Genomic DNA, 23,074 nt, shown 5'->3' on the forward strand with positions numbered 1-23,074 from the left:
AGCATCTAAGTAAAATAAAACTTTTGCTTTGAATTTAAAATTGAAAATAATTAAATTTAATTATGTTTTTTTGGCCATTAAATAAATAGCTCAATCCTTCTTGCAACCAACACTGCCAGCCGATAGCTATCGCATAGACAAGCTGATGTGGGCCATCCCTAGGTTTCGGTGGTTGAATTATTTGCAAATTTTCATCCAAACCGCGCCAAACGCTGCGCATTCCGCCACTTTCGAGAAACTGACACGAAACCAAGCTAAAAATACATTGTTAAACTGCTGACATGAGCGAGTCGAATGCCACAGATGGTGCCCACGAGGTCGAGGAGGCCAATCCGCTGGAGCAGTCGACCATCACGATGCTGGATGTCCTGGAACAGGAAAAGGAGCTGGAGGACGAGTACGCCGCTGTGCTGGGCGCCTCCGATGAGAAGTCGTGCACCTACGCCAAGGGCCCCATCGGCCGACAGGCCCTATACTCGTGCCTCACTTGTTGCCCCGAGGCGCGCAAGGATCTGGACAAGGCCGCAGGAGTCTGCTTGGCCTGCTCCTATCGCTGTCACGAGCACCACGAACTGGTGGAGCTCTATACCAAGCGGAATTTCCGCTGCGATTGTCCCACCCAGCGTCTGGGCAAGTGCTCCCTGAACCCACAAGTCGAGGGCGTTCAACCACGTAACGTGGGCAATCTGTATAACCAGAACTTCCAGGGGCTGTACTGCAAGTGCAAGCGACCCTATCCCGATCCAGATCGCACCGTTGAGGAGGTAATGCTGCAGTGTGCCATCTGCGAGGACTGGTTCCACTTGCCGCACATGAAAGCGCCCGGCGCCAGCGACAAGTGGCTGGATGTCTGCAGCGAAATGATTTGCGATGGCTGCATGGATGCCAAACCCTTCCTAAAGGACTACACTGGACTAGCTCTGCAGCCTGTGGTGGAAGATGCAAAGGAGGACAAGCCGGAGGCTGAGGATAGCCAGCTGAAGAACGAGTTGGACCGTAGCATCTGCGATATCATGAAAGTTCCTGAAGGTGAATCTCAGCCAGGCGAAGGCGAACCCAGCCAGAAGCGCGCCAAACTGGACGATTGTCGTCGGCCCAAACCAACCAAGGAGCACGAGGGTGAGTAAATTAAAATACATATACATGCGTATGCTCGAAACACAAATATTAATGCAAAAACAACCTTAATACATGAAAAGCAAGTCAAAGTTCTTCTTGCCATCGCCCAAGTAAAGGAAACCATGCTTGTGGGAGTTGATTTTGTGAAAGAATGTCATGCCCAACCAAAGGCACGACTTGATTATCACCAGACCCTCGTTCCGTTGCATATTCAGGGCAAAAGCCTGACACAGTGGTATTACGCAGTCAATGGTGTCCAGAAAGTCAATAGCATAGTTATAGTCGCTCCTCTTGGCCAAATTCACTTTGAGATCATTGCGGGGCAGGCGATAGAGCTGGTAATATGATTGGTTGTCGATCTGCAAGTCATTCAGTCCACGAAACATCTGGTTGGGTATAACACGGCCATCGGTCATCTTGTAAAAGGCTCCGCGTGGACAAATGGCACACTCCTCTGTTATAATAAACACAATGGCGGCTAGCCGTTCCTCCTCCTTAAGCTTGACCACTTCAGGGCGGCTGATACCAGCCACCTGATTGCCTACGATGTCAAAAGTAGGGTCCTGTGTGGGTACGATATCAGACAAACCAACATCACCACCATATTTATGTACCACCAACTCACCAGCTTAACGTAGGTCATCAGGCTGGGATCTCCTATAAATGGCTCCCTTGCTAATATAGTCGCCTGAAAGATCTTGGGGCTCTGCACGAACGGCAGCAACTGCCATTGGAACTGGTCCAGACTGTAGAAATACTTGCGATCCTTCAGACAGTCATTTGTGTAGCCGAATGCAATGTAGTAATCATTCTTGGTGGCCGTAATGCGACCCCAAAGATACATGCCCGTAAAGCGGTTGTCATTTTGTAAGGCGATCAGCGAGTTTTCGATCAAGATGCGCTGCTCCGGCGACAGCTTCATGCCGCAGTACATTAGGCAGTCGAGGCCCTCGGTGAAGAACTCCAAATTCATGACGAATGTATCTTAGCAATTTATATGAGATGTGTTGAAATAAAGATGGATTTAAGGAATAGAATTATTTGAAAGATAAGTCAGAACCCTTTAAAAAACTGTTAGGCGAATGGATTTTTAATTACATGGCATGCATAAATCAGCACTAACTCTTTGAACTGCCAATTTCCTCCATTTAATCGTGTTTACCCTTTCTCTTTCAAGGAGCTGCTTTCTGGACTAATGACTGGCGAAAATCACTCTGCCAGTGCTCCGAATGCCTGTCGCTTTACAAGGAACTTGCCGTCGAGTTTCTGCTGGACGTCGAGGACTCGGCTAAGACGTACGAGGAGCGCGGCATGAAGCGGGCTGAAGAGAATTCCAGTTATGAGCAAGGAATCCGGGCACTGGCCTCCATTGACCGGACACAGCAAATCGATGCGATTACCGAGTACAACCGCATGAAGGACAAGCTAAAGGAATACCTGCAGGCATTCGCCGCCAGCAAGAAGGTAGTGACCGAGGAGGATATCAATCGGTTCTTTGCCGGCATGCGCAATGAGAACAATGCCAACCTGGGTCAGCCCTATTTCTGTCGCTAAACAGTTAGCGCTCTACATTACTCTAGTATTACCCACATTCCCCCATGAAAGCGAAGCATACATATGTCATGTAAATTCTAAAGTTATTTTTTATTTAAACAATAATCATTTTCAATTCACTTTTGTCAATAACGAAAAGTCGTAACAAGGCATCGGGCGATGAGATTCGCATTTCCCTCATTAAATTTATGTACATTGCGGTGAAATAGAATTACATAAGACAGGCTTTCTGTTGAAGTTCATCTTGGATTGAGACCTTTTTACATTTAGCTCTAATTGGTTAATTTCCGGTATATTTTATGAATATATGTACACTAGTATTTAGCAAAGTTCTTGTTCATTTGAATGGCTGAATTCCCAAGCTGTTGAGTTCTGCCTCAATGTCCTGGATGAGTTCGCTGTTGTCAATGGGCATGGTCGCCACGCTGGAAATTAGATCACTGAACGATTGGATGGGTTCATCTGCCGGAGGTTGCTGCTGTTGCTGTTGGTACTGCGACTGTTCTGGATGGGATTGGGCCAGAAACGGAATGGACTCTGGCTGCGATTGCGGCAGGAACTGCTGAGTCTGTTGGTACACCTGTTTAATGCCAAAATCTGCTTGTGGCGGTATGCTTATGGCACTCATTTTCTGACTTAAAAAGTCATTATTATTGTTATTAATTAGTACATTGTTGTTATTATTGATTGGAGTCATGGTGCCACCACTGAAATGGGTAGGACTACAGCCGTTAACCGGAAAGTTTGAGTTCTCCGGCAGATACAAATGGTTATTCCTCTGTCCGATTTGAAACGGCGGAATGCTATCCACTGTACTGCAATTGGATTGAGGCGATGCGAAATTCCCATTAAATGCGAAGTTTGTGGCATCTGGCAAATAAAGATGCGTTTGATTTTGCCCGAGTTGCATCGGCGGAATACTATCCACTGTACTGCAGTTGGATCGAGGCGATGCAAAATTGCGTTCCACCGATGGACACTGGCTACTCCGGCTATCCACATCCATGAATCCATTCTCCATCTTGATATCCTGCACAAAATTGGGACTTCCACCCGGAAACATCAAAGGCATACCAGGCGACAACTGCGTTTGCGGTGCTGTGGTCGCAATTTGTGGCGTGGGAAATATCGTATACTGGCCTAGAAAACAAATACAAAGTTTTTAGCCGTGTGTTTTCAGTATGAATGAGAAAAGCGTTTCAAAACGTAAGAGCATTAGCATAATTAAGGTAAAACTTAGGTGAAACTAAAGCAATTTGCGAGAACTCAAAAGGGACAACAGCAAGCCACAACATCTACATGCCTCGGCAGTATCAACTTACATTATTTGATGTCCAACTTTGGTGGCAAAAATGGAGTTTGATGGAAACTAGACAAAAATTGGAAGGGTAGACACACTTTCGGTTGTCCGAATACTTAAAGATACCCTTGCCATATTCAAACCTTTTGCTTATTTTATTAAACTTACTTAGAGATTGCTGATCTAATAACTTTTAATTTTAAAATGAAAAATTGAAGTCGCAGCTAAAGTTTTTCAAAGATTAGATAATATAAAGTAGTATAAATATTATAAAATATTAAATATTGTTAGCGGACGAATATAATCGCTATTTAAACTATAACTTTATTTTTTGATTTCTTTACAGGCAAGGGCATTTAAAAATTTTAACAAATTGCAAAATAGTTCAATGCCACGACTTTTACGAAAATCTTTTATTCATTAATATTGAATACAATAAGAACGGGTGAAACAAACATTTTTCTATTCAAACGGCCTATATATTAATAAAGGGTTCTTCAACTACAACGTAACATTTCCCAAGAATTCTGGGACGGACAACAACTTTATCCATTGGTCCACAAGGTATTCAATCCTGTACTATCAATAGTGAATTTTCAGCAAACATTTTTGCTAATCAATATAACACCATCGAGAGGATGAGTTTGTGTATTTTTGTGTGGTTAATGAGTTTTTCTAGGAACTGCACAGATGAAATGCTTCTATAAGGAAACCCAGTCCCGGCACCAGTATAAATGCGGAAAATTCGTGAAAACTTACTGGAGGTTTTAACCTGCTTGGATGGATGTAAATTGGTGCTCATGAGACTGCGCTTTAGGCTTTCAACTGTTTTTTGGGCAACACGGCGGTGGTGTTTGGTTAGGAGTTCTACAAAGATATTTAAATTTTAGGTCGATTAAAAAAAGATACATATTAAAATTGAATTTGTTGAGCGATCGATCTCAGGGGTTCTCTTATCTAGAAAGTGGTGTAAGCATTATAATGTATGTATTTGTAATTAATACTGAAACAAAAAGACGACTAGAAAAGTTTAATTTGTTGGTGCAGTTTTGTGTTTTGCTGTTTAGCACTAACTAATGCTAGGGTTTTGGTTAACTGATTTGATTAAGAAAATATCTCGTTATCCCATTTGGTCTTCAAATCAGTCATCCGTAACCCAATTCATCTACTCCAAGCCATTTGCCTCCGCCAGCCGCCGTGCTATTTCATCCGCACTCAAAAAATCGGTCGTATCCACTCCGCCGGTGGCTGAACCACCTGCTGCTCCACCTTCGGCGCACTCGCCGCCAAATGGCGGCTCCGGACTTTTGCTGGTGTACAGCGCAAAGTGTTCCGCCTCGGAGAGATCCACACTGGGATCCAGCACCACACCGTAGGCTCCCTCGCACAGATTCTTGATGCTCTGCCTGTCGGCGATGGCAATCAATTCCATATTGCCGTCACTTATGGGAATATCCGCCAGTTGCAGAGTGCTCAGGGTCTTCCTGTCCAGCGGTCGCCCGTAGCTAAGGGTGCTGGCATTCGAGTAGCTCTCCGGTCGCAGCAAACTGTTCTCGCTATCGCCGCCCTTCAGTGGTATGTGAATAACATCCGCATCCAGGTGGGCAGGTCTTTTGCCCGATACACTGCTCGAACTACGACCGACTGGCTTGCCATTTCGACCCTCGCTTTTTCCCAGTGGCTGCATCGATCTCGTGGAGCTGCGATTGGGATCTCCCAGGGAAAAGTGCGCAACACTGGGTTCCCTACTGCCGGTGGGTGTTGTGGCTTTCGATCCCCCTGTTAGCTGTTTGTTGGGACTGCCACCAGGTGTCAGAGATTCCTCGTCATCCGCCTTGCTCCTTCGGCGTGAAAAGAATCTCGAGAAGAATCCCTGACGCTTCTTTGGCGAAGCACTGGGCGTCGGTTGCCTTTTGGTGGGACTTTGATCAGGGGTTCGCATTATAATTATGGGCGAAGGTGTAGTTCTAGTGGAGCTTAGGCTGCCGTTTCGCGAGCGGCTCACAGAAATAGAATCACTGACGGCACTCAGATCCTGGGAGTTTCTCTGCGGTTTCGGTGGCAAGGGAGGTAATCTCTGATCTGAAACGGGGGAAGGAGTTCGAGGTGGCAACGGCAGGGGCGGTGAGGCTGGGGGCGTGGCTGGTGTCTGAGCAGCATTCACTTTGATCCTGGGAGCTGGTGGATTTGTCAAGACCACCAATTCGGCATCATCTAGCTGCCCAAACGGATTGGTGGGTGGATAAATGGGGGCTGCTTTTGGCAATCCTATGTCTATGGGATTATTAAAGGCTATTTGCAGGCTCGTATATGTGGCTGTCTCGTCGAAGTTTTCATCCAAATCCATAGAGGCTTGGGCACTGGCTGAAACCATTTCCGGTTCCTTTTCATTTTCCGGTAGCTCTTTCACGGCGGGATTCTCGAGGGTATCCCTGCGGGAACCATTGGCCAAAAGACCGTGGGCCTCCTCGTCCAACTGGTTCGTTATGGTCGTATTGGCAGTCAAGCTGCTGACATTGGTAAAAGCTGTTTGGGCCGTGCTATTCGAAAGGGATTGCGTGTCCCCGTTCTCCACCGTCAGGCTATCCGTTCTCTCGAACTCGCTGCTCTTCATCCACTCAGTGATTGTTTCCACATTGGACAGAGGTCGCGATTGCAGCTGCGGATGCTGCAGAATCTCCTCCATGGGCGTGGAAGTCTGGGTGCAGTCGTCGGCCAGTTGGGGCAACAATTGCGGCACCTCCAGCTCTATTTCCATGTCCGGTTCGTTATCGTTATCCGTGTACTCGGTGACAGTGCCACCATCCATTTCGTGTGATTCACCCCTCTGACGCATTTGCATCTTCTTGACGGCTATCTCGAATTCGTTGAGAGTTCCCGAACTCTGTTGGTCGTCGGATGAAACCGTGTTATTATCCTCCTCCAGATCCATCGGTGGGCACGAGTATTTCGTGGCCGTCGTTTCGCTGTCGAGGGAAAGGATCTGCTGGAACACGTCCAGCTCCTGGCGGCGTTTCAACTTTCGCTGCAGCCGGGCAAAGGTTACTGTACCTGGATTCGGGTAGTACTCGAACGGCAGTGGGGCACTCGTCGCTCCATCCGAGGGTCTCACTAGTTTCAGCTCCACCTGAAAGGGGAAAAGGTGGAGTTAGCAACATTTCATCCGTGCAAAAAATACAAGCTCGGAACTTAAATGTTTTGGGAGTACAAGTATTAATTATTAATGCTATTTTTAGTTAATTTTAAGTGATTAAATTTGTTTTTTATTATAAACATTGATATATGGAAAATCCGTTGTGTGCAGCATCGAGAAGTGCTCTATTTTATTTATTAATTGCACATTTTAAATTGCCGCTCGGCATGCACATGTCAACAGAGATTTAAATAAAGTATTGAAATTTTTTATTTATAAACTCAACTCACATTAACACTTTGTGTGATCTCGGTGTTCCTGTAGCGCGGCGTCTTGAATGCTATGGCCATCTGTTTGAACACGTCCGTGGGTTGGAACTCGGCGTTGGCGTACCACGTCTCCCGTCCATCCTTGTCCGTCTCATAGAATCGCACCTCGATGTCGTCCTTGGCAATCTTCTCGCACAGCATGATGATCTCGTTCCCGCCGTTCGCACTGGCCGCGCAACTGCACAGCCGGGTGATGGTCAGCTCGCTGCTCTTGCCGTAAATCGGGGAGGACACGATGGGATCCAGGGGCACTTTCGAGTTGCCCACTGTGATGAAGGCCTGGTAGCAGAGGCGCAACTCATACCGATTGATCTTGTCGATCTGGTCCTTGTGATCGAATTTGGCTGCAAGGAAAGTAGAGTTAATAAAGGGGTTATTAATGTTAGGGATCTGACTCACCATTGAAGGGATCGATGTTCCTCTTCTCCCTCTCCACCAACGAGTCGCGCATCTCCAGCTTCTTGGCGCACTGTATGCCCACTTTTTGGAGCACCAACCGCCGTTCCTCTGGCGGCAATCTCTTTTGGTAGATGCCCGACTTACAGGCATCCGCCTCCTCCTTGCTGACCAGCCAGTGCGGATGTTGGCGGAAGGGCTCGTCGCTCGTCACACAGGAGACCACGATGATGACGGGTCCGTCGTAGTTGCACACTTCGATGGTGGGAAAGGTCTTGCCCGTTTCCGAACTGGAGTTCATGCCCGGAATCGAACCGGCGGTGCGACCCTCGCACTTGTAGCGAAAGCGGATTATATTGCTCGTCGGCTCCTCCACGATTCGCAGGTGGGGACCACTTCTAGCACTTGGCTCGGGCAGATTTTGATTCATATTCTGATTCTGTAGGTGGAGCGGAATGTGCGACGGCATTACCGGCAGGGAAGTCGACTGCGATAATATGTGATGTGCACCACCGCCTCCGCCAACAGCTCCTGCCACCGTGCCTCCGCCGGTGGCGCCACCATTCAACTCCATGCTGGCATTGATAATTTCCTCTGAGGAAGGTAAGTATTAAGCAGAAATCAATAAGTCAGCGTGCCAGAAACAATTTAGCTTAGGCTAAGGAAGAGAACTAGGGAAAAGAAAGCTCCAAACGCCCTCCAAGATTAAGTAGAGTGCCCGTGCATACCAATTTGCTCAGACAACCAGGTAACCACCCTTCTTAGGAAAGTAGCTCTTTTCTAAATTGTAATATCTTTAAGACTTTAAAATGCACTTTATGTCATATTTACTACAACTTAGTAAAGTTTATGACTGCTTTTCGCCAAGAAAGTAACATGAATAGTAAATATTCTTAAAGTGCTACCAAAACTGAACTATTACAAGTTTTTATTCGTCTGACCGAGAAAACATACTTCACCCTGCTGAATCGAAATAGAAAAGTGGAATTGCGGATAATTTGTATCCATCAGATACGCATGTATGAGGGGCATTAGGTTGCCATTGTTCATTTGCGGAAGGGTGATGGCTCGAAGGCTTCCTTCTTCCATTTCGATTCAACTTTGTTTTTGCCAGATGTCGACTATGCGATGACGAGGTCTGACGTCAAAACTTGCGCAGCTATTTCCCAGACTTATTATGCCACTTTTTCCGATATTTGTTGTTGCTGCTGCTGGCGTTTTATGCTGATGGCAACAGCAACACCAAAGTCTATATAGCCTGGCCCAGAGCAATAACAATGTTCAATTAGCCACTAAAAATTCCCCACAAATCTGATGCTTTCTGGATGGGCTAATTAGGCGCATTGTCGATTGACTTATGCCCACAGATTATTCATTATCCCGAGCTCTTGCTCTATTTTTTTTTTTTTTTTAACCCATGATGGGCATTAAGGGGGGGCTCTAGATGGGGCTAGGGTAATATTAATTGGGGTTAGTATGTGCCATCAATTTATGGGTGTTTGTACATACGTATATCGCCGAAAGCGTCCTCAAACATTGGATTACACAGTTGATTGCCTGAAAAATAAAGCAATGATAGATTGTCATTAACTTTTGCATTAAGCTGGTGTACAATGATAGATTATATTAGCGTACATATGTACATACATAGCAATATGTACAATATATTCTGATGGATTTTTCAATTTGACATATTCAATCATCGTCTATGTTTTACAATGGATTACAAGCATTCTTTGAATTTTCAAAATATATAGACAGCATCATATTTTAGCTATCACATATGTGAGGCATATATCATTATTTACTGAAAAGCGTACTAAAGGTATAATCATATCTTCAATCATTTTAATTGATTCCACCTTAAAGTAGGAGAACTTCAGCTGTGACGCCACCTAGATTAAGCTGCTAATCTTAGTTCCGTTCATTCCACTTGTTTTAAGTAGGTACTTATAGTTTATTGAGGTGGGCGAACGCCCAAAACTTTCGCAAGAACTCAAAGTACACTGGGGATTTTCAAAATCCATCCTTGATCTGATTTATTGAGCAGAAAAACCCCATTTCCATCGGCCAAGTTATTATCGGTGTGATTTTTTCTTTACCAAATTGTGACCGATAAGAAAATCTGTGGCGGCTTGGTGATAATCTACTAAAGGTGTTACTGGGAATCTCTCAGTTTACCTTTGGGTTGCTTATTGGTGATAGGGTTATCAATAGTATTACCTATATAACTAAGTTTACTTCCAGGAAAATTAATAGAGCCATCTAGGCCTTGTGTTCCGGTTATCAATTTAGCTGATTTTGTTTTCGATTTGATTTAACAAATGCTTTAAGTTAATTTATTTAGGAATTAATACCACATTAAATACCCTTCTTTAAAAATTACATTTTTACTTTACTTATTGCTAACAAAAAACTTTATTTGTATTATTTATGCTCTTCACTTGAGAGGATAAACTTATATAATCAGTTGTATGGAACTTGTAAGCTTAGAGTCCTTGGCTTATAATGAAGTCAAACATATGGCTTTACCATTAACGATTTCCCTTAGCCTTCGTCCTTTTTTCATATAGGTATGTATGTGTTCAAATAGCAGCTACAGTCGCATCGATCAAGGATATGGGTTGGGGATAATAACAATGTCGTTGTAATGTGTATTTAATAGCCGTAGACTATAAAAAGGCCAAAAAAGTCATTCTGTGAGACACATTTTCCCCAATTTCGCTCTACTTTCCGGCACTGCAGTCAACATATGCCGAAAGTATTTTGCATTTTCTGCACATAACTCAACTTTTCAACAAAAGAAGAACACACACAATCGAACACTGAGAGATAAGATCCAGCAAGAAGTCATCGCCTGAGACAGCCTATTTGTCTGAATGCCAAACGTTGGCGTCGAGCACACAAGCATACGAAAACACTGAGCGAAAAAAAAACATTGAAAAGGCGCAAATTGTGCACAAGATTTTAAGGAATTTAATGTAGTAAAAATTAAAAATTAAATCAAGCATATAAGCACACGAAAATAATGCATGAAAAAAACTTTGAAATGGCGTACACAAGATTTTAAAGAATTTAATTTATTAAAAACTAAAAATTTAATAAAGCACACGAAATGCACGAAAAAAAAACCTTTTAAAAGGCTTACAGAAGATTTTAAAGAATTTAATAAAATTTTGTAATCATCAAGGTATTAATAAGAAAAAAGTTAAATACTTTCTTCATTTTATTTCTTAGACTTCGAGTTATTTTTTTCAGTGCAGGCACCTATACAACCGCCCACAAAGACATTCGCACACACGTGGGGGCTTGAAAAATTTGCATATGTTAATTTTGTTTACATTTATAGCCTTGCAAAAACAATTTGTCCGCCACTGGATTTGCCTTTGTTGTTGCTGTCATTGTGTTTTTTTCTGTTTTGGTTCTTTTGCAATTCACACCACTCGCTTACACTCACACTTCCACACTGGAGGTCATGTCCTCCGGATTTGTTTACGAACCGCATGACGCTTTATAGGTCCACCCTCTCCAACACCTGAAAAAAAATCCCACTTCCTCGCCCCCAGGACGACCAACCCCCCTTCACGTGTGTCGAACATCTAAGCTGAGTAATAAGCAAATGCGGCCACAAAAAAGTAATATTAAGCGTTTTAAATAAAGATTAGGTTAACACACTTTTCTATATATTTTGAAAAGGATTTCTCATATGCTTAAGCCCTAAAGAACAAGTTAAGAAGTTAGGACTTACTTTGTTACAAAAACCAACCTGCAAGGTTGTAGACTTTAAAGCACAGAAATAAATATAAATATATAAATATTTAAATATATTTTTTAATTTCGGTTTCGCAGCTTTTTTGTTCAGTGTAGCCGACGACGTGGGGCAAATGACATCAGGAAACTTTTAAGTATTTGGCGCTAGCTGCGGCTTAACTGCCACTGACAGCAGCAGCATCGCTTTTCCCCAACTCGCTAATCTCTCTTACACACAGCATTACACACACCACCATACAAAGGGGCAAAAGGACGAGCATTAAGGATGTCCTGTCGTAACGGGGTGAAGGGGTCATTTCAGCGGCACCGTTTAAATTTTTATGCAAAGGGGTGGCAAAAAAGTTAAACCGTATCGATTGTCCTGCTTATGGGCATAAATAATCAAGGAACTCAAGTGTGACACACGCAATTTGAACGAAAAATTGGCTTCTCCAAGTAACTTTTAAAATTATTAAATATAGGGCATATAGTTAAGTAAGAAGTAATATAACAATCAGAAGCAATTTATTCATTAAAGCCCTTGCCAAAACTTAATCCTGACAGTCATTAGTGGCCTGAGGGTAAAGAGCTCCTAAAATAGCAAAACTATGGCTAATGGGGAAGCTAATTGACTTAGATCCGACGCAAAGGAAATAAATATAGAATTTTAGGTATGTCAATTAGTCCTTTAAACAAAGATTTTATCGAAATTCGTTTTTCGACGATTATATGGGCTCTATTATATTGGAAAGATGATATAAATAACGTTTCTCTTTGATTGAAAAGGAATTATATTTTAAACTTTTCTAGCACATATATTTTTTCAATCAATCTTCCGAAAATTTAAATGTTTCAGACATCAATATTCTAAAAGCGTTTTTGCCCTGCTCTTTGGATTTGTTTTTTAGATTTCATTAAGTGCCACGAGCGCAAAAAGCTTTCTAAAGCGCCTAATTGCTTGGTTCATCTCCACAGGACCTTCGCCCACCATTTTGCTCGTCTAGCCCCAAGTTACTTCTTCAATTTGGGCAAATCTTAAGCTGAATAATACTTTAAGACAGCCAACTCTCAACGAGAAAAAGAAAAAAAACTCCCACGCACAAATTTAATTCGCATTTAGGCTGAACGGTGAGGGTTGGAAAAATTCTGGTGGCATAAATCAGAGCTACAAATTGATGCATAAATAAAGCAAACAAGAAAGGATGTCGCCAGCCGAATAAAAAGTGAGCAAGGTAAAAGAAAAATGTTAATTAAATGTTGTCAAAAATAGACGGCATCGGGAATGAAGATGTCGGTTTTGAGTTACGATAGAATCGCTGGATCGTCGTCCATCTAACTGGAAAGTAATGATGGCAATGTGACACACACACGGACATATTTCAGTAGCTAGAACCTTGTCACGTGCCCAATCGATTGGAAAATCGCGTTCTGAACCGAAAATAAACACACAGCTAAATAGGAGAATATAATGGAATGGGCGGCGCTGGGGGGAGTGTTCTTGCTGGAATATGATGAGATGGGATGGCTAGAATCCCAAAACTCGCACACACCGAATTCACCCACCGATGGATGGCCTAATCACACCCAGTCGCACACACAAAATTCAACATCAAACACAGACAACTGGCCCCAATCCATACCCATATTCCATCCATTTGGCACCTCAAGTACGCAGGCTGACATGTGTGCCGCCTGCCTGGTCCTGCCGTTGTCCTGAGTGCCTTGCATTATATTCGCTATGTGCACAAAAAATTAAATTCAAATAAAAAGTTTTTCCTCAGCACCAATTTCGCCTGTCGTCGTAGAAAATGAAAAAAAGGAAAGAAGAAATAAGAAAACGTCTCCCAGCCCCGGAAAATCAATAAGCGCTGGAAATTATGATTTTCCTCTAGTTCTTTGACAGTGTCCTTCACTGGGCCATGCCCCCGCTGTCATTTGCAGGAAATCCATTTGGCTTTCTATATGCACGGCATATATAAATAACTAATGTTTGTTTACTCCTAGATCCGAAGTTTGCTGAGGTCACAATCGATTGAATTTGTTGCTAACGCAAGCAACATTTGGGTTGGCTATGCTATTTATATGGCACTCGCTCAGGTGTAAAACAATATTTACTGCAAACTATGCAAATCGTATTTGATATAAATCAGGAATTTAAAACCATGTTTGTCTAAGATCTTTATGTCCTGTAAAACTCGCACTTAAAAAACTTATATGTTTTGTAATTTTATATGATTTTTCAGAATATTTGGTTGGTTCCTATCGTATACTTATAATTTTTTCGGCTGAACAAAATTGAATACTAAGAAACTCTTGTTCTTCTTATTCTGATAGCTCACTAAATTTTTTATACAAAAATCGTTTTTAGTATGTACAGTCAGCAGCTTAAACGGCTTCCAGTTTAACGAAGGCACGCGCACCAATGGCTAAGCTTCTTCTGCTGATAAGCTTATCAATAAGTAATCCCTAGCTAATTATGAACCAAATTCGACTAAGTTAGAAGCTAAGAGTTCAAAGCTTTGAATGGAGATAGAGCTATATTTGTCACATTTGACAGCAATTTTGAACAAAATGAGTATATAGTACAGCGACTGAAACGATAAACACGAAATAATATATAATTTCCGACGATGTCCAGTTTTATTTTTGTGAATGGTTGCTTGTTGCCGTGTTACTTGAACAATGTTAATGTATAAAACTAATTAAAAGTTAATTAATTCGGTTACATCTAGCTTGGCTTCGCTCATCACCACCACCCATTTGCAGTCAAAAGTTAAATTGTACAGCCAATCGATTTTCATTGCCTTTCAAGCAAATCAAAGGAAACATTTTTGCAGTCAAGTAAATAATGCCCGAGCACCCAAGAAAACATTCCCAGAATGCCGAGCCAGACCACATCGCACCAGGCCTCATTTAGCCAAGCGTTGGAGCCATTTCCATTCTAATGGCCAAGACAAATCGTTCGTACGTACATTCGCTTTCAGCCAAGAAAAACGACCGACACGCGATGGCCGAAAATTGGAAGAAACCGCAGCATTTAATTATTATGCTATAAAACTTTTCACGATTCAATCAATTCAGATTCGGTACAACATGGCGTATGCGTAATGGGATTCAGCTATATTTTTCCCCCGCATTGTTTGTAAAATTGGGTGGTGGCGTGAATTGTTTGTAAAACTTGGGAATCTAAATGTGAATGACAGATCATTTTAAAGTTTAGTTGGTTTTTGTTCATGCGGAAAATGGAAAAAAAAATATATATTAGAAGGTACAAGTACTCATTCTTATGCCGGGTTATCAGTGAGACTAGAATATAAAGCCGCGCTGGGAATTTCTACTTGCTGATTAAAGTTCACGCCTTATCAGTTAATTGAAATAAGTTCAATGCAATTGCAGTTGCTCTCTTGGGTTTTTCGAAAAAGTGTACAAGTATTCAATAAACGGATCAAGCTGAATTAACTCTTAAAAACAAACATAATTAGAATAAGTTTGTTTTATGGTTTTTAAGTAAAAAAAGTTTTGAATTGATTACTGGAAAGTAAAAATACTATAAGCTAATATGAAGCTTTTCAATGTGTATTCTTTAAATTGTATTTTGAATAATAAGTGGTTTAAAGCTTTCTGATAATTTTTTGAAACATATATTTAAACCACGCTATAGAGAGACTACCCTTTTGACCATTTCTCAATTGTTTGTACATTTGATTATTTATTTCTATTATATTTCTATTTCTATTTCTATTATATTTCTCAATTGTTTATAAATTTGATTATTTAATTTAAAGGTATCTGAATTGTTTGTACATTTGATTATTTACTTATATTATATTTATATTTCTATTTCTATTATATTTCTTAATTGTTTATAAATTTGATTATTTAATTCTGATCATTCTTTGCAACATATACACACATATATCTCACTATCTCACACCCTACACACAAATGTGTGTACAATCTGTGACCTTCCTTCTGCCGCTGGCATTTAATTTACAATAACTTTCAATTGGCAACAAGTCTGCTTAATACAATTGGCAAAGTTATAGCAAGACTGCGACTTTATATTGTATGTAAGCAATCGCACACACATGGACCAAAAGGTGTGAAAAGTGCGGACTTTGTTTGTGTTTTGTTTCCAACAATTACCGAAAACAATTCCGCTGCCGTTGGCATCATCGGTTCATCGGCCAATACAAGTTAGATGGCTGCTGGCTGGGAGCAGATAAATCGATATTTAAGTAAGTTTTGACCATGACTGTTCCATTTCATTCTATTTTTATGGATTCCGAAACGGCCAAATGGCCGAATGTTTTGCGTGCGGATAAGGCAAAAGTCTTAAAGACTTTATGGCATTTCGTGTCTTTCGATTGCAGTTCCACGTTCCACGTTCAGGTTGTGTATTCCTTTGATTACAAATGAAATAAACGAAATCTTCCAGATGCCACCGCAAATTTTTATAAACTTTTTCCGTGCCGATTTCAGTTGTAAAAATATTTACATTTTGTTAATATAAATATTTGCATTTGCCTCGATTTTTTTTTTCGACCATTGAATTCCTCTTCTCTTTGGGCTTCTCTTGAGCAGATTTTCACATTTGAAAAATTAATTAAAAACAAACTGAGTAGCCATACTCTCAAAATTTTTTATTTCAACGCTTTAATTATTGTCAATACAACAGCTTGAAATATGAAATATGTTTTGCGATAAGAGTTATAATGTTTTTTAATTGCATAAATTATTGCTCTTAGGAGGAAATGTCTACTCTAGGGTGCAGTTCCGGCATATCTGATGTGCAAATGTACAAATCTGAGCCAGTATGTTAATAACTTTTCATTGTCGACCAATAAAACAAGAAAGAAACAGTGGGATCACTAGTAAATGCCGTACTAAGTGTTATTCTTTTTTAATAAATCGCAGTCAACCGCTTTTATTGTTTTGATTTGCATATATTATACGCCTGTTGAGTTGGAAAACTGTAGTTACACTAGCAGAAATATATACTTGCTGATAAGCAAAAACATACAATATTGAAATAGACATTTACGAAGTATTGCACAAAGTCTATATTTAATATATATATAGATAATCTTTCGGGTGTTTAGGTTCAAATCAAACAGGAAGTAGATTAAATAAGTCACAAAATTATTTAAATAATTTCCAAGCAACACTAAAAACTAAAATATTTTTGTCGTTCTTTATGCGCGATTACGCAGTCCAGCGAACCCGACCATATATTATTTTTTTACTTCATTATTAATAAATACAAATTTCATTGCACGTGGCATTAGATAAGTAATTGCCCGCATTGAAAATTGTGTATTTATTTATGTATCTGGGATTAAAATTTATGAATTCGCTGGCAGGTCGTTTTTTGCAGTGTCATTGCAATCGAACCTGATACGGGAAGCTGTCTGTACCTAAGTTTCCAAAGACGACTTTACAAACTACGCCTTAAGTTTAACTTTCAGAAAATGTAATATAGCTAACCTTTTATGGTGTAGCAGGTATGCTGCTTTAAATTCTTGATTAAATTTGGATTCTTGATCCTCCGAATGCACTGGGTCAGACAGAAATCGAATTAGCTCTTTGTTGTGTGTGACACGTGTAATTGATTAAATTTGTCTTTTATGATTGACGACTGGTTTTCGGTTTGTTTGTCGGACTTATCGCGCGCGACTCACAAAAGGCGCGCCAAAAAGTGAAAAAGAGATTGAAAACAAAAACAAAAGTTGCTCCGCTCATGTATTTTACTTTTGAGTTTTGTTTAATTATTGTTATTGACACTGCTGCAGCCGCCTGTTTAGAGCGGACATTGATTTATACACACATCTGTAGTTCACGTTGTAGTTGTCGTGCTTCGTATAATTAACCAATACACTGGCAGCTATATAGTCGCGTGCGACTTGCACAATATGCGTTATATGTACATATATACGTATGTATATCTATGTGTGCTCAAGTCGGCGCTTCACGTCCGTCGCCGGCCAAGTTCAGATTGAAACTGAGCGCTTCGCTTCACACTCGGTTGCAAGAGAGCTTCGAAATGGCTCCGTTCTCAGCTGTTCGCTCTCTGCGATCGCCTGCACTCGGTACGTATACTTGATACGTATACTTGATAAACAGTTACCGCTGCTGATATGATAGTTGCTGATCGCAAGTGATGGTGGGTGCCAATAGCTGCTTTTATTTTCGACTTTTCCTTTATTTATTTTCATTTCCGTTGTGCGTACTCAACGTTGCGTTCTCTCTTATATTTGTGTTCCAGTGCGTTCCTATGACGCCATCGAGCAGAAAAAAATGGTTATAGATTTTTAAGTGGATTTGGAAAAGTGATGAGATTTTTATAACGCTCTGCAGGTGTTCCAATTTCGATTTTCGGCTATAAATAAACATTGATTCCCTTAAAAAAAAATGTGTACTTTTTGCTGGGAATGAAACTTTATTGATATGAATGGTTTGGAAATATCATACAAATTCAGAATCCCTGAGTTGTTATTTCACATGAACTCTTTTCTCGTTAAAAATTCGCTTAAATAGTGCACAGGTTTCTGGACAAATCAAGATCAAAGGCTTATTAAAAGATCAGGTAGGAGGAAAAGTTTTTCTCTATGTGAATCATTCGCCATTCTGGAAGGAAAAGTCGAAAAAAATCGACAACTATTAGCCAGATGCATAACAATAGATCTATTTATTTAATATAGGTATGACAGCTGAATGTTTTTATTGATTTTCCCAGGAATTGACAGACCTAAAACGAGTTCGACCCTCGGCAAATGTAAATTATAAAATCCATACAACGTTGCTAATTCACGCAAGCAAAATTCCCAAATGAGACCGAAAAAAGAAAAAAGATTCGCCAACGTCTAAGGTCGAACTGAGTTATTAACTCAATTTTTGGCTTCTGTGCCATAGACAGATTTTAGTCATTTGAATAAACACAAGTGCAGAGCAAACACGTAGGGGAAAAATATTTGCAGTTAACATTGCCAATAGCATGGAAATATTTCATTATTGTTGTGCATGAATGAAAATAGTATAATTTATTTCAGCTAGCCCACGAATTTTCGAACTAAAAACACAGTTTTCATGCAGCGTGGGCTGGTCTGCGGACAAAATGCATTTTTGGAGCCAATTTCCCGGCCGCAATTTACATCTATATAGGATTGCAATAAAACCAAGAACAACTCAGGACTTCCAAAAATACAAAATGCAATCAATAGGCAAGAGACTAAACTATTTAAGATGTGGGGTTCGCGAGATTTTAAGTTGGGAAAATAAATATTAGCCATTTGGAATTTCGATATAGCTTAAAATATACTACGAAAATTAGTTATACTTTTTGAACATATTTTTATCAAATTTAGCACTGTTCCATACATTAGTTCTATTATTTTGCAAACATATTTGTTTTTTATGAAAAGTATAGCGCGTAAATGTTTGTTTTTACTTTCTTGTCCTTTTTAGCTAGGGATCACTGTAGAAGGACTTATGTTGCGTTTGTGCTCTTAGCCATACATGTATGGTAAATGCCCCATGACGTAGTAGCCACTTTCCGTAAACATATCACACGTCACAGAAATCTCCAACTCTTTATTAAGCTTCCCAAAGAAGAAGAGAAGAAAAAAAGGGGGAGAAGTGAAAGACTCTACCCCCGCCCAAACAACTCCCCCTGCAATTCTGGCACATGTGCGACTCAAGGTCACGCGCGAGAGCGGGAACGAGAGGAAGAGAGCGTGAGGAAGAGAGAATGCAGAAAAACAAAGCCAAGCCCCAAAGAAATCGGTTGATGGAAGGGGGACGAAGGGGACTTGACGGCGGAGCGCATAGTTGAGCAACCACTTGTTGTTGCTGCCGCTTTTATTGCTCCTCTTCAGGCAGCGCCAGTTTAAGGCCACCAAAAGTGCACTGAGAGAAACAAATAGCACTTATATCCTAAAAATTAAAAATATTAAATGGCCTATCAAATTAAGTGACAAATAATATCTAAAGTGGATTTTGCTGCATTTGTTGGTTAAGTATTTTATTAAAATATTAATTTTTACATTTTTTTTAAAGAATTTTTTAACAGATGCCTGAAGCATGTAAAAATTTTTACATATCTATAAAATAATGTGAATAGTTTTAAAAAGAATTAAAAATGGTAAACTTGGATTTTTTGATGTTTAAATTTACATTTTTTCTCAGTGATTGAATTAAGTCGAAAGGTCTCCGCCGCCCTCAAAAGAGGCAAAGAAACAAAGCGCGTAGTGCATTAACATTCAAGACATTCGGCCGAGGAATAATGGTGATAAGCAAAGGAAGCGGGTGAAGGGGAGGCGTATCAATAACACGAACAGCAAAATTACCAACGAACTCGAAATGTTTGAGTAGCAGAAAAGCCATGATAAAAAAAAATGACTCAGCCTGGTTCACCGAATTCAAATGCTCTTCTGCAGCCACTATAGTCCCACGTGGAATCGATACATGCCAAATTGGACTTAATTCTATAATGGCATGTGCGATAAATTTGATAAAGTACTTTCATATATATTTAATAAACAACAAATATTTCTTGCTAAACAATTGCGATATTGAAAAAAGCTAGAAATATATAAAAATCCCCCAATTTAATAATCTTAACATTTCATTAATAGACAATGTCCATTAATTATCGACGTTTTATATTATCACCACTTACAAAATAATAAATGACATTTAAGGCAATTAATTAAAGTGTAATTTCCTTTTCTCAAAGCAATTATTTTGAAAAGCTTGGCCGAAAGAAAACACTCTACGAATTGGCAAAACTTTTAGCGGGGCATACGACAAGACGAAGAAAACGTTAAGATATAACAAAAACCTGTCCGTCTGCCTTGTCTTTGGCTTTTGGCTTTGCAGCACTTGATTGGCTTTTGGATTCCCCGAATCGCCGATGAATCATCACCTCACCTTTATACATACGTATACGTAATTTCTGCGGCTCACCAAACACAATTGTGCCGCTCCTCGCACACAATCACTTTCAATTGGGGCCTTATATCGGTGGCTTGCGTGTGTGTTTGGTTGTTTGCCCATGCGGAAATCTGCTGAGAGGAAAGCGCTGGGAGAGCTCCAGCGAGATCATCAGCTCCGGAGAGTGGGAAATTTTTGGTTTGCCATTCCAGTTTCCAGTCCACTCACTCTGCCGCACCGCATTACATAATTGGTAACTGCAGGAGGAGTTGTTTACAAGGCGACGGAGTTCCGCATGCAATGTGCAGATTTTGTTACCAATCAGGGGTATGCTGTTACTTGCAGGTGCAAGAGACGTTAAGTAAATTTGTTAAAAAAAAAAAAAAAAAAATAATAATAATATATAAAAATATATATTTTTGTTGCTTATGTTAGGTGCTAAACAATGCTCTTAGTCTTTTTTTAAGTTTAAATATTATTAAATAAATTCTTTATAGAGCATCCTATCTCTTTCTTAGCATTTAGTGAAATGGTTTGTTTTAAAAATTTCTCCCAGTGCACGCATCTTTTTTGTGACCATATCAAGGTTGTCTGATCCCAAGTCTCGAACTCTATCATTTCACAAGTTAAGGTAACACACACACAAATGGCGAGAGACAGCCACTTATTTGTTATCTTACTCATTTAAGGCATAAAGAACAACACCATCTGCAACCACTGTTAATTAATTAATGTGTCGCTTGGTCTGGATGTGGATTAAAACATATTGGCATTTTCACTGGATCAGAAACTGAAACCGAATCCCCAATTGCAACTGCAATTGCTAAGTCTTATGGAATTTTCTGCTGTACATGGCTGCTCACTTTTTCCGGTCCAGGAATGTGAATTTATTGTTCAAAGGTCAGCTTTGTGGGTGAAGTCGTTTGTTTACTTCGAATGCGTTGGAATAGACAATTTTTAAATGCCCTTCATTTATCAAAAAATTAAATTCCATGCTAGATAACAAAAATAACATTGATGCAATAACATGGTAGAACACTTTCAATCAGAAACAGCTAACAGGAAACAGTCGTTTACTTTGTCATTTTTAAATGTTCAACATAAAAAAAATAATGATAAAAAAAAAATAATAATAAAACATATTTTATAAATTTGTTTGATTTATTTACCTCGAGTGTTAAATGTTTTTTTCCGTGTTTTAATTTAACATAAAAAATGCGCTGCATACAAGGTAAATTACACCATTACACAAATGCTAGTTTCTTGGTAGTATTATCTATTTATAGAGTAATCGGATTTAAAATGTTAAATCGGCAACTGAAACGTTTTACTTTTTTAACCCTTAATAATGCATTTACTTTCCTAGAATCAGACAACGAGAATTCTCGGAAACAGAGGCGCGCGCCGATTCGATAAAATTGATTCCAGTTAACACGTCAGTATCTTAATATTGGCTTTAATAGTGTCCCAGACTAAACCGCAAAACAGGTCACCGGTGAATGACGCTGATTTGGTAAACGATCGAATGATGATTTAATATTTGTAATCAAGTAACTTTTTCCCCAAGACGTAAGCACCTGGGAAGCGAGATCAAAAGTGAGTAAGATCCCGGGAGACCTGTTTGGGCTTTAATGGGTCTGCTGGGATAAACCCAATTTCATTGATGTTCTGGCTTAGGCGAATACGCTCTTAATTATTTATAAACAAAACGGAATTTTGTAATCGAACTAGCGCTAGATTATTTATAGCCAAAACTCACCTAAATCAGAATTTCCAGCCGTGGCAATAATTCAATATGCCTTGTTTGATTTTCGATATTTACTTGAGACTTTCGAATTTTTATGTTCGTTTGGAATATTTCGCAGTCATACACATACACGTTCACACAGATACACTTTGGGCACTTTTAATGATATTTTTTCAGTTGAATTTATTTAGATTAATTATTCAATGGTTTTGTATTTCGCTTTTAATTGGACGTTACTTTTTCGAAATCGTATTTTGGTCGAATTTTTTCGAGGTGGATTTTTTGAGGAGGCGAAGAACCGCTTGCCAGCAGCGACGAACAGTTAATGAAGCCGCCGACGCCTTGGCCACCACGCAGAGTAGCCTTTCGCCCACCACCCCCCGCATTACCACCATCGACCCACCCAGCCACCCCCAAAAGCCAAAAACAACAGCGTACCAAGTTGTCGTAGGGCCGAAAGCTTTTTCTGCCTGCGCACATGCCGCCCAGTGGTGGGTTTAAAAAAAAAGCTTTTTGTGGTGAACTCGGTTCGAACGCACATTTGGCGCGCAACGTAGCGGAAACTGCGGCCCCAGGGAAAATGAGCCGCAAAATGAGAAGGCGGAAGCCGCTACCGCATCATTTTCCTTACAATGTGTGAGAACCAAACCGGATGTGCTGACTTAGTGGTCGGGGGACCTCGCAGCAGGATATCGTTTGCCTTTGAAGCCAATGCTTACTTGCTGGACCGAAATTTCCGCTATGACGTTACAAATGAATGCTTATATTTTTTTAAAGAAAATCTTTGCCTATTATTTTGCTTAAGAAAATATAGA

The 23,074-nt window shown here is 40.2% G+C and overlaps 3 protein-coding genes across 5 annotated transcripts; 1 reads left to right on the forward strand and 2 right to left on the reverse strand.

The window, feature by feature from the left end:
- The first annotated feature begins 75 nt into the window (after window positions 1–75).
- On the forward strand, window positions 76–2,997 carry LOC6732604 (putative E3 ubiquitin-protein ligase UBR7). Its single transcript, XM_016180305.3, has 2 exons — window positions 76–1,119; window positions 2,297–2,997. The coding sequence occupies exons 1-2, from the start codon at window positions 282–284 to the stop codon at window positions 2,671–2,673; spliced, it is 1,215 nt and encodes a 404-aa protein (XP_016025309.1). The 5' UTR covers window positions 76–281; the 3' UTR covers window positions 2,674–2,997.
- Window positions 1,145–2,165, reverse strand: LOC6732605 (radial spoke head protein 9 homolog). The gene is made up of 2 exons (XM_002079688.4): window positions 1,745–2,165; window positions 1,145–1,682 (listed from the first exon to the last, which is right to left on the reverse strand). The coding sequence occupies exons 1-2, from the start codon at window positions 2,090–2,092 to the stop codon at window positions 1,185–1,187; spliced, it is 846 nt and encodes a 281-aa protein (XP_002079724.1). The 5' UTR covers window positions 2,093–2,165; the 3' UTR covers window positions 1,145–1,184.
- LOC6732606 (dorsal-related immunity factor Dif) lies at window positions 2,745–22,587 on the reverse strand. Of its 3 annotated transcripts, XM_016178174.3 has the most exons (7): window positions 17,069–17,592; window positions 9,341–9,388; window positions 7,835–8,425; window positions 7,397–7,779; window positions 7,025–7,100; window positions 4,733–4,840; window positions 2,745–3,813 (listed from the first exon to the last, which is right to left on the reverse strand). In XM_016178174.3, exons 2-7 carry the CDS (start codon window positions 9,366–9,368, stop codon window positions 3,011–3,013), a joined length of 1,989 nt encoding a protein of 662 aa, XP_016025310.1. In that variant the 5' UTR covers window positions 9,369–9,388; window positions 17,069–17,592; the 3' UTR covers window positions 2,745–3,010. The 3 variants fall into 3 exon arrangements, with proteins under 3 accessions (XP_016025310.1, XP_016025312.1, XP_016025311.1); XM_016178176.3 differs by lacking the exons at window positions 2,745–3,813; window positions 17,069–17,592 and adding an exon at window positions 22,272–22,587 and having other exon boundaries at window positions 4,372–7,100; XM_016178175.3 differs by lacking the exon at window positions 2,745–3,813 and having other exon boundaries at window positions 4,372–7,100; window positions 17,069–17,602.
- Window positions 22,588–23,074: the final 487 nt, after the last annotated feature.

Source organism: Drosophila simulans, chromosome 2L (assembly GCF_016746395.2).
Source record: "Drosophila simulans strain w501 chromosome 2L, Prin_Dsim_3.1, whole genome shotgun sequence".
Lineage (NCBI taxonomy): Eukaryota > Metazoa > Arthropoda > Insecta > Diptera > Drosophilidae > Drosophila > Drosophila simulans.